Source organism: Lutra lutra, chromosome 5, assembly GCF_902655055.1.
Source record: "Lutra lutra chromosome 5, mLutLut1.2, whole genome shotgun sequence".
NCBI lineage: Eukaryota > Metazoa > Chordata > Mammalia > Carnivora > Mustelidae > Lutra > Lutra lutra.
In genome coordinates, this window is record NC_062282.1 from 106,208,452 (window position 1) to 106,223,558 (window position 15,107).

Below are 15,107 nucleotides of genomic sequence, written 5' to 3' on the forward strand. Positions count from 1 at the left end.
GGTGAGAATATTTAGTTTTGTAAGAAGCACCATGCTAACACTAATCAAAAGAAGGTTGGAGTAGCTTATATTAATTTGAGATAAAGCAAACTTTGGACCAAGGGAAATTATTAAGGGTAAAGAGGATAATTATATAATAGAAGGGTTAATTCTCTAAGAAGACCTAATAATCCTTGATGTGCATGTGCCCAACAACAGATCATAAGAATACATTGCCACCAACAATAAATGGGAATTCTGGTTGTGCCATATCCTTGCCAGCATTTGGTATTGTCACGTGTGTAATGGTATCTCATTGTTGTAATCTACAGTTCCCAGATGATGGTGTGATGTTGATCATCTCATATGCTTACTTGGCATCTGTATAGCTTATTTGGTGAGGTCTCTTCAGATCTTTTGCCCATTTTTAAATTGGGTTGTTTCCTTAATGTTGAGTTTTGGGAGTTTTTTTGTATATTTTGCATAACAGTCCTTTGTCAGAAACGTATTTTCCAAGTGTTTTCTCTGTAGCTTGTCTCTCCTTTTTAAAATTTTTTTAAGATTTTATTTTTTTTTGAGAGAGAGAGCATAAGCAAGGGGGAGGGGCAGAGGGAGAAGCAGACTCCCCACTGAGCAGGGAGCCCAATGCCAGGCACTGTCCCAGGACGCTGGGATCAGGAGCTGAACTAAAGGCAGACACTTGACTGATTGAGCCACCCAGGTGCTCTATAGCTTGTCTTTTTATTCTTTTGAGTGTCTTTTATCTCTTTCTTCTTTTTAAAGACTTTATTTATTTACTTGACAGAGAGAGAGACAGAGAGGGAACACAAGCAAGGGGAGTGGGAGTGGGAGAGGAAGAAGCAGGCCTCTGAGTGAGAAGGGAGCCTGATGCCAGGCTCAATCCCAGGACCCTGGGATCATGACCTGAGCCAAAGGCAGACACTTAACTGACTGAGCCACCCAGGTGCTCCTTGAGTGTCTTCCGGTAAGTATTATAACAAAGTCCAGCTTACCAATTTTTTTCTTCATGGATTGTGCTTGGGGTGTTGTGTCTAAAACATCTATCAAACCCATGGTCACTAAGATTTTCTCTTAGTTATTTTCTGGGAATTTTATAGTTTTTGCATTTTTACATATGGGGTCCATGATCGATTTTGAGTTAATCTTTTTGTAAGGTCTAGATTTCCCTCCCTCCATCCCTCCTTTCCTTCCTTCCTTCCTTCCTTCATATGGATGCCCATCTATTGAAAAGAGTATTCAGGGGCGCCTGGGTGGCTCAGTTGTGATTGGCTCAGGTCATGATCCCGGCATCCTGGGATCAAGCCCCACATCAGACTTCCTGCTCAGTCAGGGGCCTGCTTCTCCCTCTCCCACTCCCCCTGCTTGTGTGCCCTCTCTCACTGTCTCTCTCTCTCTCTCTGTCAAGTAAATAAAATTAAATCTCAGAAGAAAAAAAAAAGACTATTCATTGAATTGCCTTTGCTCCTTTGTCAAAAGATCGCTGGGCTGTATTTGTGTGGGTTTGTTTTGGACTCTATTCTGGTGATCTGTTCTTTTATCAGTAACCCCTCTGTCTTGACTACTGTAGCTTTCTAGTGACTAATGAAGTTGGATAGTGTCAATACTCTGACTTTGTTTTTCAATATTGTGTTGGCCATTCTGAGACTTTTACCTTTCCATGTAGACTTTAGAAGTGGTTTGTTGATGGCCACAAAATAACTTGCTGATACTTTGATTGGCATTGTGTTGAGTCTATAGATCAAGATGGAAAGAACTGACATCTTGACAGTAGTTAAATCTTCCAATCCATGTATGTGGAATATTTCTCCATTTGTTTAGATCTTTGATGTCTTTCATCAGAGTTGTGTAATTTTCTTTAGATCTTGTGCATTGATTTATACCAAAGTATTTCAATTTTTGTGTAAACATTTAAAGTTATTTTTGGAAGGCTTCTTTTTTTCTCTTTTGTCTGTTCCTTTGGATTTTTCTACAGAGTGATGTCATCTGTGTAAAGACAGTTCTGTTTCTTCCCAGTCTGTATACCTTTTATTTCTTGTTGCATTAGCTAGGACTTCCAGTATGATGTTTAATAGGAATGGTGAGAGGGGACCTCCTTGCCTTGTTTAGCATCTAGTTTATCACAACTAAATATGTTAGCAATAGGTTTTTTGTTCTTTATCAAGTTAAGAAGATTTCCCTATATTCCTAGTATAATGATAATTCTTTCTCATGAATGGTGTTGGGTTTTGTCAGATGTTTTTCCTGCATTTATTAATATCATATGATTTTTCTTCAGACTGTGATATGATTGATTACATTGACTTTTTTTAAACATTGAATCAGTCTTGCATACCTTGAATAAGTCACATTTAGTGGTAATACAGTAGTTCTTTTTATACAGTGTTGGATGTACTTCCTAATTTTGTTGAGGATTTTTGCATCCACATTCATGAGAGATGTTGGTCTGTAGTTTTTTTATAATGTCATGGTTTCTAGTATTAGGCACATGCTGACCTTTTTAGAGTAAGGAAGTATTCCCTCTGTAAGGAAGTATTCCCTCTGTTTTGTTTTCTTGAGAGATTGTAGAAAATCGGCGAGATTTCTTCCCTAAATTGTTGGTAGACTTCACCAGTGAGCCCATCTGGGCTTGGTGTTTTCTATTTTCCAAGGTTATTAATTATGAATTCAATTTCTTGAATAAAGACCTTTTCAGATCATCTGTTCTCGTGTTTTATTAGTGTGTCTCTTGAGGAATTCATCCATTTCACCTGTTTTTTTGAATTTGTGGGCATAGAGGTGTTCTTAATACTCTTCTTAATGTCAGTGGGATCAGTAATGATGTCCCTTTTCATTTCTGATACTAGTAATTTGTGTCTTCTCTTTTTCTTTGTTAACCTTGATAGATGTTTATCAATTTTATTGATGTTTTCAAAGAACCAGAGTTTTTGTTTCTTTTATTTTTTTATTAATTTCTTTTTCAGTTTCATTGATTTATACTCTAAATTCTTTTTTTCCCCTGTAGTCTTTGAATTTAATTTGCTCTTTTCTAAGGTAAAGGTTTAGATTACTGATTTTACACTTTTGTAATATATGCATTCAGTGCTCCAGATTCTCCTCTAAGCACTTTTACTGTGACCCAAAAAAATTTTGCCAAGTTGTGTTTTCACTTAGTTGAAAATATTTAAAATTTTTTCTTTTTTCTTTGACCCATGCACTACTTAAAATTGTGGTGTTTAATCTCCCAAGGATTTGGGGGGTTTCTAGCAATATTTCCGTTACTGATTTTTAGTTTAATTTCATTATAGTCTAAGAGCATACTTTGGGTGATTTCTGTTCTTTTAAATTTATCATGATGTGTTTTGGGCCCAGAACATGATCTGTCTTGGTGAATGTTCCATGTGAGCTCAAAAAGGCTATATTTTGCTGCAATTGGATGAAATAGTCGATAGGTGTCAAATATGTCCAGTTGATGGTGCTGTTGAGTTCAGCTGTCCTTAATTGTTTTCTGCCTGTTGGATCTGTCCATTACTGATAAGGGATCTTGATGTCTCCAACTGTCATAGTGGACTAATACTTTTCTCCTTGTAGTTGTATCTTTTTTTAACTTGGGCATTTTAGTGTTATGCTTTTGGGCATATACACATTAAGGATTATCATGTCTTGGAGAATTAACTATTTTTATAATTTTCTCTAATAATTGTCCTTGTTTTGAAATCTGCTTTATTTGAAAGTAATATAGCTACTGTAGCTTTCTTTCAATTAGTGTTACATGGTATGTTTTTACCACTTTAACCTATCTGTGTCTGTATTTAAAGTGAGTTTCTTTGAGACAACATATAGTTGGATCTTGGTTTTATGTTCACCCTGACAGTCTCTCTTAATAGATGTGTTTCAGCCATTGATGTTTAAAGTGATGATTGATACAGTTGGAGTAATATCTACCATATCTATTACTATATTCTGTTTATTGTCCAGTTTTTGTCCTTTTTTTGTTTTCCACTCTTTTGGACTTCTGGTATTAACTTCTGGTATTATATTCTGTTGTTTTTTTGTTTTTTTGTTTTTTTTTTTCTCAGTTAGTATATCCTCAATTAGCATGTCTGTGATACTTTTTAAAACTTTTTTTAGTGGTTACATTCGAAAAGTTTGCAATAATAACGTTTGCAATACTAACCAAGCTTTCTTTCAAATAATGTTGTACTTTACATATAGTACAAGTACCTTATAACAAGGTAGTCCCAGTTCTTTAGTCCTGTCCCTTTTGACCTGTTAATTATTTTATTAATCTGTAAGGTGTAATCACTGGATATATTGTGGCACCTATTTTGAGGAAACTATTATGTTAGATCTGTTAAGAATAGTAATAGGGAGGTGTGCCTGGGTGGCTCAGTGGGTTAAGCCTCTGCCTTCAGCTCAGGTCATGATCTCAGGGTCTTGGGATCAAGCTCTCTGCTCAGCGGGGAGCCTGCTTCCCCGGTCTCTCTCTGCCTACTTGTGATCTCTGTCTGTCAAATCAATCAGTCTTTTTTTTTAAAGGAATAATAGGGAAAGATGTTATTTAACTTTTATTAATTTCTTGTCTAATATTCTTCCTTTCTTTATCTAGATCCAAGTTTCTGTCCTATATAAATTTCCTCCTTTCTGACAAATAATCTTTTAGTATTTCTTGCAAGACAGGTTCCCTCAGTTTATGTTTGCCTGAGAATCTCTTATTTCTCGTTAGTTTTGAAGGTAATTTCACTGAATACAGAATTCTAAGTATATGGATTTTTAACTTTTTTAAGGTTTACTTTTTCTTTCTTTCTTTCTTTCTTTTTTTTTTTTTTTAACTAATCTCTACACACAGTGTGGGACTTGAATTCACAACTCCAAGATCAAGAGTGGTATGCTCTTCTGACTCAGCCAGCCAACTCTTAATTATTTCACTCTACTTCTCTTGTTTGCATGATTTCTGAAGAGAATTCTGATAGAACTTTTCCTTACTCTTTATAGGTAATTGTCCCATGCTTCTTGGATATTTTGTTCTTTGAAATGAAATTTTTTTGTTTTTGTTTTTGCATTTCAGTTTTGGAAGTTTCTACTGACATTTCATCAAGCTCATTTGTTAGTTTGTTTTGTTGTTGTTGCATCCAGTCTAAAAATAAGCCCATTGAAGGCATTTTTGCATTTTAGTGGTTTTGATTTATAGCATTTCCTTTTGATTCCTAGTATTTCCAACCCTCTGTTTATGTCATATACATAAGTTGTTGCATGTTGTCTGCTTTTTCCATTAGATTCCTTAGCATATATTTTTTAAAGATTTATTTATTTAATTTACTTCAGAGTGAGAGAGAGAGCATGAGAAGGGAGAGGGTCTGAGGGAGAAGCAGACTCCCTGCTGAGCAGGGAGCCCAGTGTGGGACTCCATCCTGGGACTCCAAGATCATGACCAGAGCCGAAGGCAGCCACTTAACCAACCGAGCCACCCAGGCACCCTCCTTAGCATATTTTTAAAAAGATTTGTTTGTGTATTTGAGAGAGAGTGTGTGACAGAGAGTGCACATGCAGGAGTGGAAAAGGGCAGAGGGTGAGAACCTTCAAGCTGACTCCCCCATTGAGCAAGGAGCTTGATACTGTGACCCATGAGACCGCGACCTGAGCCAAAACTCGAGTTGGCTGCTCAACCTACTGAGGCACCAAGGCACTTCGAGATCACTTAGCATTTTAATCATAGTTTAAATTCCTAGTCTGATAATTCCATATCCTTGCTATACCTGAGTATGGTTCTCATGCTTGCTCTGTCTCTTCAGACTGTGCTTTTAATATGCCCTGTAATTTTTTTTTTTTTTTTTTTTTTTTTTTTTGTAAGCTGGACATGATGGTACTAGGCAAAAGGAGCTGAGATAAATATGCCTTTAGGGTGAGATTTTGTTTATCCACCTAGAAAAGTCTCAACTGTTATTCTAGGCAGTTGCTGTAGGTGTCAGAGGCTACGATTTTCTTTGGTGTCTTCGGTTTTGTCTCCTGTGGTGTTTTGGGTTTCCCTAGTTACTACTTAAAATCTTTTTTAAAAAATGAAGTTTTTTTCAGTTTCATATGAGCTCTACTGATGCAACAGTAAGGAATTAGGGGAATAGGAAGTGCTAATCATAGATGATTACTTTTTAATCTTTTAACTTCTTACTGTGTCTGTGCCCCGGACTATTTTAGACACTATTTTTTGTTCTAGAATGTCATTTAGGGGTGCCTGGGTGGTTCTCTCGGTTAATCATCTGACTTTGGCTTAGGTTATCTTGGAGCCCTGGGATCAAGGCACCCCCACGTCACCCTCCCCCACTGCCCTCATTCAGTGGGGATTTGGCTTGTCCCTTTAGTACCCACGCCCACCTCCCCCATGCTCACTCGTTTGCTCGCTCTCAAATAAATAAATAAAATCTTTAAAATACTATTTCTTCTTTGAGATTCTGTTTATTCTTCATGAGCAAATTGTGTCCATTAGCATTTAAAATAATTGCTTTAAAATCTGTGCTAAATCTAGAGGACCTGGGTGGCTTAGCCAGTTGAGCGTCTGCCTTCAGCTCAGGTTATGATCCCAGGGTCCTGGGATTGAGCCCTGCATTGGGCTCCCTGCTCAGAGGACAGCCTGATTCTCTCTCTCCCTCTGCTCCTACCCCTGCTTGTGTGCGCACTCTCTCTCTCTCAAATAAATAAAATCTTTAAAAAAAAAAAAATTAAAATCTGTGCTACATCAAAAGTATTTCATCTTAAAGTTGCCTACATTTGATTCCCTTTTGAGCATTGTTTTGTTTTCCTACTTCTTTACAGGTCTGCGAAATTTAGATTGTATTCTGGACACTATAAGTGGTACCTAACAGAGCCTCTCTGTCTTATGTTCCTCCAGAGATTGTTGATTTTTTGTTTTTAAAGATTTGACAGCACAAGTAGGTGGAGCAGCAGGCAGAGGGAGAGAGGGAGAAGCAGTCTCCCCGCTGAGCAGGGAACCTGATGTGGGGCTCTATCCTAGGACCCTGGGATCATGCCCTGAGGCAAAGGCACCAACTGAGCCACCTAGGTGCCCCTTGAGGGGAGTAGAGTTTATATACCAGTCTGAGATTTCCTCCTTTGGCTTTCTCCTTTTCTGCACTTCTCCCCTTTTTTATATGCTGTGGTTGTCTTAACTCTGTCCTCTGATTCTTCAAGCACCAAGACTGTAGTTCTCTGTTTAGCCAAACTTCTCTCCTCTGGCAGCCACTGGGGCCTCCCTGCAGGCCAAGTGCTATAAATAAAAAGTTACTTAGGGTCTTCCTGTCTTCTAAGTATTGATGTTCTCTCCAGTTTTTAGTTACTTCTGGTCACTTTACAGTGTCTTCGGGTAGTAGTGTTGTAATATTTTGCCTAGGATTTATAGTTCCATCAGTGGGAGAAACGATCTAAGAGGAACTATTCAGCTGATACTGGATAGTGGAAGTTCTCCATGGTAGCGGTGGAAGTTGGAATTACAGTAGCCTTAAAATAACTAGTATTTATATAGTACTTCTTTGTCATAAAAACAGTTTAAGGTAGATTATCTGATCCGTCATGATTGTTAATAATATAGTAGGCAAAAGACCAATGTGTATGTGCTACTACATTTAGTGCTAAGAATCTGGGCAGGAAGTGAATTTGGACTCTAAATTGAATATAAGATGTGTAGTCGGATATAGTAACTAAAGCAAAAAGTTGGGGAGGAAGGTAGTAGTGAAAACTTTAGATATGGAATGAAGAGCAGAATTTTGTGCCTTTGAGAGGAGACTATCAGCAGGTAAATGGGTACCAAGAATAAATACATAAACTGTCTTGCCTACATGTTTCTTTAAATTTTAGTGTAAGCTTCCTTGGATCCTTGGAAAAGGATTGCCTACTCTCTCTACCTTTTATAAATTAGGTCACACAGTGCCAACATCTGCCCAACTCTCATTCTTTCTCATGGGATTCGTTGTTTCACTGTATTTTTATTCTTCACTTTTTTAAAGCTTTAAAAAATAATTTTCATATCATCACAGTTTGTAATTTTTAAAAACTTAGTTTCTGTTTATTTACTACACTGTAAGCTTCATGAAGCGAGATACCATGTTTCTGTATGCCCAGCTCTTGGCCCAGTGCCTGACACGTGTTAGATGTCCATATTTGTTGAGGAATGAATGAAAACAAGTGTACACATGTACACACACACACACACACACACACGAGTACCAAGGAGTACAAGTAAGAGTTACAAAAATCTGTTATAGTCAGTGTTAAACTCTTTAGTACAGTTGAGGTTTTTATTAACCTAGATTTTTGAGGGATGTCATAGGCGTGAGTTGAAAGTTAATGTAGGACAGTTCCAAACTGGGAGGAGGAGTGGAATGGCCAGAAGATTTGGGAAAATTAGTAGAATAATATTGGTAAGAGTTGATAACTACTTTGTATATTAGCAATGAAAAAAATTTTTTTATAAATACAGAAAAGGCTATAGGATATGTGGAAATATATTTTTAAAGACTTAAGTCTAGGTGGTTAGATAGTATGGAGACCCAGAAAATACACAGAACAGGATATTTGAACAGAACATCATATTTGATGAGAGCAGTTTGAAAAGGATGATTCAGGCAGTCTTGAGTAGTAAGATGTCTCCACATGGAGATGAGTGATGAAAAGCATCCAGTGCTTTTCATTTCTTCTGTGTTTCAGTATTCCAACATCCCAAAATAAAGGAGGGAGTTAAAAAGAAGTATTTATAGGCTATTATAATCATATTCTTTATAATAAAACCTTCTCGTTCCACAGCTCTTGGATAAGCACAAGAATACAGAAAGCATGGTGGAGCTTCTGGACTTGTATCAGATGGAGGATGAAGCTTATAGCAGCCTTGCAGAAGCCACAACTGAACTATATCAGTATTTACTACAGCCATTCCGAGACATGAGAGAGCTTGCCATGCTACGGAGACAACAGATCAAGGTATTTTTTTTTTTTTTAGACCTACATGGTTCTCTGCCTGTTTCATAGTTCTCAGACTGGCTGGCCATAGAGGAGCTTTTTAAAAATGCAGATACCTGGTCCTTTGTCCCCAAAGATTCTATTTTGGTCAATTCAGGTTATATAGGACCTGCGCACCTCATTTTAGATTATCTCAAAGGTGATTCTGTTGAATAGCCAGGGATGAGAAGAGCCTAGAAAGTAAAGTTGTGGATGTATTGAGAAATTCCCATCTTCCCCCTTTATCCTGTACTTTTCTTCTCTGTTCCTCTCATAGAATGTTTTGGGGACTCTGTGGCCTTATATTTCTTTACCAGAAGTTTTGGGAACATTTCTTCTGGGAAGGCCTTATTTTGAAAGTTACAAGAGGGGTGCCTAGGTGGCTCAGTCAGTTAAACATCTGACTTTGGCTCAGGTCATGATCCCAGGGTCCTGGGATTGAGCCCTACATTGGGCTCCCTGCCCAGTAGAAAGCCTACTTCTCTCTCTTCCTCTGCTTGATGCTCCCCCTGCTTGTGTTCTCTCTGTGTGTCAAATAAATAAATAAAATCTTAGAGAAAAAAGAAGTTATAAAAATTTAATGTCAGAGCTTCAAAAAATGTTTTTATAAGTTTTATTTATTTTAAAGTGGGGAAGGGGCAAAGGAAGAGGGAGACAGAATCTTAAGCATACCCCGTGCTGAGGGTGGAGCCTGACGCAAGGCTCCATCCCAGGAGTCTGAGATCATGAGCCAAAACCAAGACTGGGCTGCTAAACCTACTTAGCTACTGGGGCAACCCATTAGAGCTTTAAAACCTATGATATTTAAGAGGCACCTGGGTGGCTCAGTTGTTAAGCGTCTTTCTTCAGCTCAGGTCGGTCCTGGCATCAAGCCCCGCATCGGGCTCCCTACTCTTGCAAAGCCTGCTTTTCCTTCTCCCACTGTCCCTGCTTGTGTTCCCTCTCTTGGTGTCTCTGTCAAATAAATAAATAAAATCTTTTTAAAAAAAATAATCTATGAGATTTAGTTTTCATGGGTAAAGTGTGCTTTACATTTTTGAGGCAGGTGTTCTGACGTTTTTCTTTGCATGGTGTTCTTTTAGCTACTCTTTTTTTTAATCTATGTTTTTGTTGATATTACAGAGATACAGCCTTAGCTCTGTAAAATTTTATCCTGAACCTTTGGCAAGATACCAAGCGATGAAGCTTAAGCTGTATTTATAGAGAAATTTATAGTTATTAGAGAAGAAAGTTCTAAAATCAGTCATTTAAACTTTCACCCTAAGAAGCTAGAAAAAGAGAGCAAGTTAAACCAAAAAAATTAAGAATGGGGTCCGTGAAAAAAAGAAACGATAGATTGAAGAAAAGATCACTGAAACCAAAACCTGGTTGTCTGGGGGGAAAAAAAACTCAATATATTTTATAAACCTAGCTGAATTGATTTTTTTTTTTAAACCCCACATATCTGTTAGGACTGAAAGTACAGATATAACTACAGATTCTACAAATGTTAAAGTTAATAAAGAAATATGAACAAATTGGTACCAGTACATGGTCTGATTTAGATGAAATGGATACATTTCTTAGAAAAAATGCAAGTTATCAAAATAGATTCAAGGAGAAACAGAAGACTATAGGGAGCCCTATATTAACAGAGTTTAGTTCATAATTCAGAACCTTCCTATAAAGAAATCGACAGGTCCAGAACACATCATTGGAGGCTTTATGAAACACGTAAAGAAGAAATAATGCAAAATCTGCACAAACTCAGAAAACAAGGGAGGGAATACTTCCCAACTAATTTTTTAGGCCAGCATTATCCTGATACCAAAATCAAATGATGTTACAGAAAAAAGAGAACTAGAGATAGATGACCCTCGTGATTGTAGATGCAGTAATCCTTAACATGATCTTAAAAAATAGGGTCTAATAGGGACACCTGGGTACTCAGTCATTGAGCATGTGCCTTCAGTTTAGGTCATGATCCCAGGGTCCTGAGGATCGAGCCCTGCGTAGGGCTCCCTAGCAGGGAGTCTGCTTCTCCTTGCTCTGCTCCTCCCTACCTCACTCTCTCTGAAATAAATAAATAAAATCTTTAAAAAAATAAGATCTAGTAATCTATAAAAATAATGATACAGTAAATATGAGTAGGGTTTATCTCAAATGCAAGGTTGTTTTAACATTCAGAAATAAACCAGTATAATTTACCATATTAGACTAAAGGGGAAAAAAAAAACAGTATATTTCTTTGGATGCAGAAAAGCAATTAACAAAATTCAGTATCCATTCATGGTAAAAACCCAGCACACTAGGAAGAAAAGGGATTTCCTCGACCTGATAGGGTGTGTATGAAAAGCCTACCTAACATCAAATCTGATGGTGAATGACTAAATTCTTAGCCCCTGTGATTGGGAACAAGGCAAGATTGTTTACTCTCACCACTTTAATTCAGTATTTTTCTGGAGTTCATAGCCAGAAAAAGTAAAAGGCATATAAATTGGAAGCACAAAATAAAGCTATCTGTACTTACAGATAATGTAATCCTGTATATAAAATATACTAAGAGATTTTTTTTTTTTTTTTAAGATTCCATTTATGGGGCGCTTGGGTGGCTCAGTCGGTTAAGCATCTACTTTTGGCTCAGGTCATAATCCCATGGTCCCAGAATCAAGCCACACATCAAGCTCCCTGCTCAGCTGAGAGCCTGCTTCTCCCTCTCCCTCTACCCCTGCTCCCACCCCTCCTCGTGCTTGTGCTCTCTTTCTTGCTCTATCTCAAATAAATAAATAAAATCTTAAAAAAAAAAAATCCCATTTCTCTATTTGACAGGGAAAGTGAGAGAGAACACAAGCATGGGGAGCCACCCAGCTGTCCCTCTCCTAAGGGATCTCTAGCAAAAAAAATCTGTTGAAATAATATGTAAATTTAGTTACAAGGTTAATGTTAAAAATTCAATCGCATTTTCTAATCTTTTAGAAATGAAAATTACAGGGGTGCCTGCGTGGCTCAGTGGGTTAAAGCCTCTACCTTCTGCTCAGGTCAGGGTCCCAGGGTCCTGGGATCGGGCCCCGCATCGGGCTCTCTGCTCGGCAGGGAGCCTGCTTCATCCTCTCTCTCTGCCTGCCTCTCTGCTTACTTGTGATCTCTGTCTGTCAAATAAATAAAAATCTTTAGAAATGAAAATTACAGAAACTTTACAATACCATTATAAGCATCTCTGAACATCAACTCTTCAGAAATGTATTTTACAAAATATATGAAAGTTCTGTCTACTGAAAATTGTAAAGCTTTGCTGAGGGACATTAAGTGTACCTTAAGAAATGGGAAGATCATGTTAATAGTTTGGAAGACTCAGTAATGTTTAGATGTCAGTTTTCAGTTGATCTAGATTCAAATTAAAATTCTAGTAAGTTTCTCCCCCCAGAAACTGACAAACGAATTACAAATTTTTATGGAAAGGCAAAGTATGGCTTTAACAATTTTGAAAAAGACAAAATTGGAGGGCTTATTACCTGACTTGAAAACTAGTGAAATCCAGAAACAGATACATGGTTATATAGTAAGTTTTTCACGAAGGTGACAGAGCAGTTAAGTTGGGGAAGGAATAATCTTTCCAAGAAATGGTACCAGAACAACTACATACCCACATTAAAAAAAATTGATCTCAGTTCTTATACCATATGGAAAAATTAACTTCAAATCCATTTTAGACCTAAACAGACTCTCATGTTCTAAAATGTGTATAAGAGGGGTGCCTGGATGGCTCAATAAGTGTCCAACTCTTTATTTTGACTCAGGTCATGATCTCAAGGTCATGAGGTCAAGCCCTGTGTTGGCTCAGTGCTAGATGTAGAGCCTGTTTAAGATCTTTCCCTCTCTTCCTCTTCCTGCCACCACTCCCCTACTTCTCTCTTTAAGAAAAAAAAATTTTTTTTAATGTAAGAAAACGTAGGAAGTTTTGACAATTTTGGGAAAGAAAAGGTAAAGGCTTTTTAGGATGCAGAAAAGTTGAGCCATAAACTTTATTATTTTTTTTAATTTTTTAAAAAGATTTTATTTATTTATTTGACACAGAGAGAGAGACACAAGCAGGGGGAGCAGCAGGCAGAGGGAGAGAGAGAAGCAGGCTCCCAGCTGAGCAAGGACCCTGGGATCATGACCTGAGCCGAAGGCATCCGCCTAACCAACTGAGCTACCCAGGCGTTCCCATGAACTATAAACTTAAAAAATTTTTTTGATAAATTGGACTTCACCAAAGTTAAACACTTACTTTTTGAAAGATCGTTAAGAAAAAGAAGGCAAGCCCACAGAATGGGAGAAAATACTTGTAATACATCTGAAAAAGAAATTATACAGCTCAATGACAACCAAAAAATTTAAAAATTGGCTAAATTCTTAAAAGACCTTAAAGAAATGGCTAATGAGCACATACAGGGAAGCTTAAAATTGTCCTCATGGAAATTCAAATTAAAACCGTAATGAGATACACACCCATTAGAGTGAGTATCATTTAAAATTCTGGCACTAGGATGCCTGGGTGGCTCAGTCGGTTAAGCATCTGCCTTTGGCTAAGGGTGTGATCCCATGGTTCTGGGATCCCGCCCCACATCAGGTTCTCTGCTTAATGAGGAATCTGCTTCTCCCCACCCCCCATCTATTCTTTCTGTTCATCAAATGAATAAATAAAATCTTAAAAAATAAAGTTGTGGGGGCGCCTGGGTGGCTCAGTGGGTTAAAGCCTCTGCCTTCGGCTCGGGTCATGATCCCAGGGTCCTGGAATCGAGCCCCACATCGGGCTCTCTGCTTAGCAGGGAGCCTGCTTCCCTTCCTCTCTCTCTGCCTGCCTCTCTGCCTACTTGTGATCTCCGTCTGTCAAATAAATAAATAAAATCTTTAAAAAAAAAATAAAGTTGTGGCACTCCCAAGGGCTGTTGAGGTTATAGAGCAACTATAATTCTCAAATATTCCTAGCATATTTTGTAGTGGTGCAACCCATTTTGGTAAACAGTTTGGCTGTTACTTGAGGAGTTAGATATATACATACTTCAGTACTCAGCTATTCAAATCCTAGTTATTTATAAAAGAGAAATGAAAACATTTGCTCGTAAGACAGGCACAGTAATACTCATGCCACCTTTCTTCACAGTAGCGCCTAACTGGAACAGCCCAAATAACCATCAACGGGTGAATGGATAGGCAAAATGGGGTATTTCCATGTTCTAGAATAAATAGTTAGCTATGCAAAGGAATTTACCCTTGATATTCACAACAACATGGATAAATCTGAAATCTTGCTAAGTCAAAGAAACCAAGTACAAAAGCATATATTCATGTGTGAAGGGATGGATGGCATGAGGAATCTTCTTGGAGGTGATAGAAATGTTTTATGTCTTGATTGTAGTGGTTGTCGCTTGGGTGTATACAGCTATTAAAACTCATCAAAAATTGACTTTAAATGGATTAATTTTTATGTAAATTAAACTTTTATTAATAGTTTACAAAAAGTATGCTGAACAAAAGGCAACAGACACAGTGTACTATATGAATCCATTAATGTGAAATTTTGGAGTTGATGGTTTTGATCTATATTGATGAAGCTTAGCACTCGTTGCCTGGGGTTGGCCAGTGGAGATTGAGAGGGAACAGGTGTAACAGAATCCTTTGGGTGATGGATACACTCTAAATTTTGGTTGTAGTGGTTTTTACATAGATATGTAAACTTGTCAAAATTCATCAAAATTTACACTCAGGTCAGGAACATTCTGTTGTATGTAAATTATAACTTAAGGTGATTTTTAAAAAAAGTATTATGTAAAAGTTGATGTAGAGGCACACAAACTGGAGTGATCAACACTGCCTAAAGATACATGGAAAAATAGGGAAATCAATTATCTTACATTGAAAGAATCAATACCAATCCAGTAGAAAGTGGGTACATATGTCTGCATTGGAGATTGGAATAGATAGTACCCCAGATACAGATAAAATCTGGAATGGTACTATACATAGGCATGTGCTTGTGCTTTTCGTCAAAATAAATACTGAATAAATTATAAAATCTTAGCTCCTACCTGGCACCATTGTTGATGCCGGTATAGCATGGCTGGGATTAAAACACGTGTCTGTTTGACTGCAAAGCTTGCTGTTTTAATTAAACCACAGGGTGTAAA

General features: G+C 37.6%; 1 protein-coding gene across 1 annotated transcript in view; it reads left to right on the forward strand.

Moving 5' to 3' along the window:
• JMY (junction mediating and regulatory protein, p53 cofactor) overlaps positions 1 to 15,107 on the forward strand; it is a 113,249-nt gene that overhangs the window by 30,516 nt on the left and 67,626 nt on the right. The window contains exon 2 of the mRNA XM_047729628.1: positions 8,767 to 8,940. Coding sequence (XP_047585584.1) covers positions 8,767 to 8,940 — 174 coding nt within the window. The remainder of the gene's footprint in view (positions 1 to 8,766; positions 8,941 to 15,107) is intronic.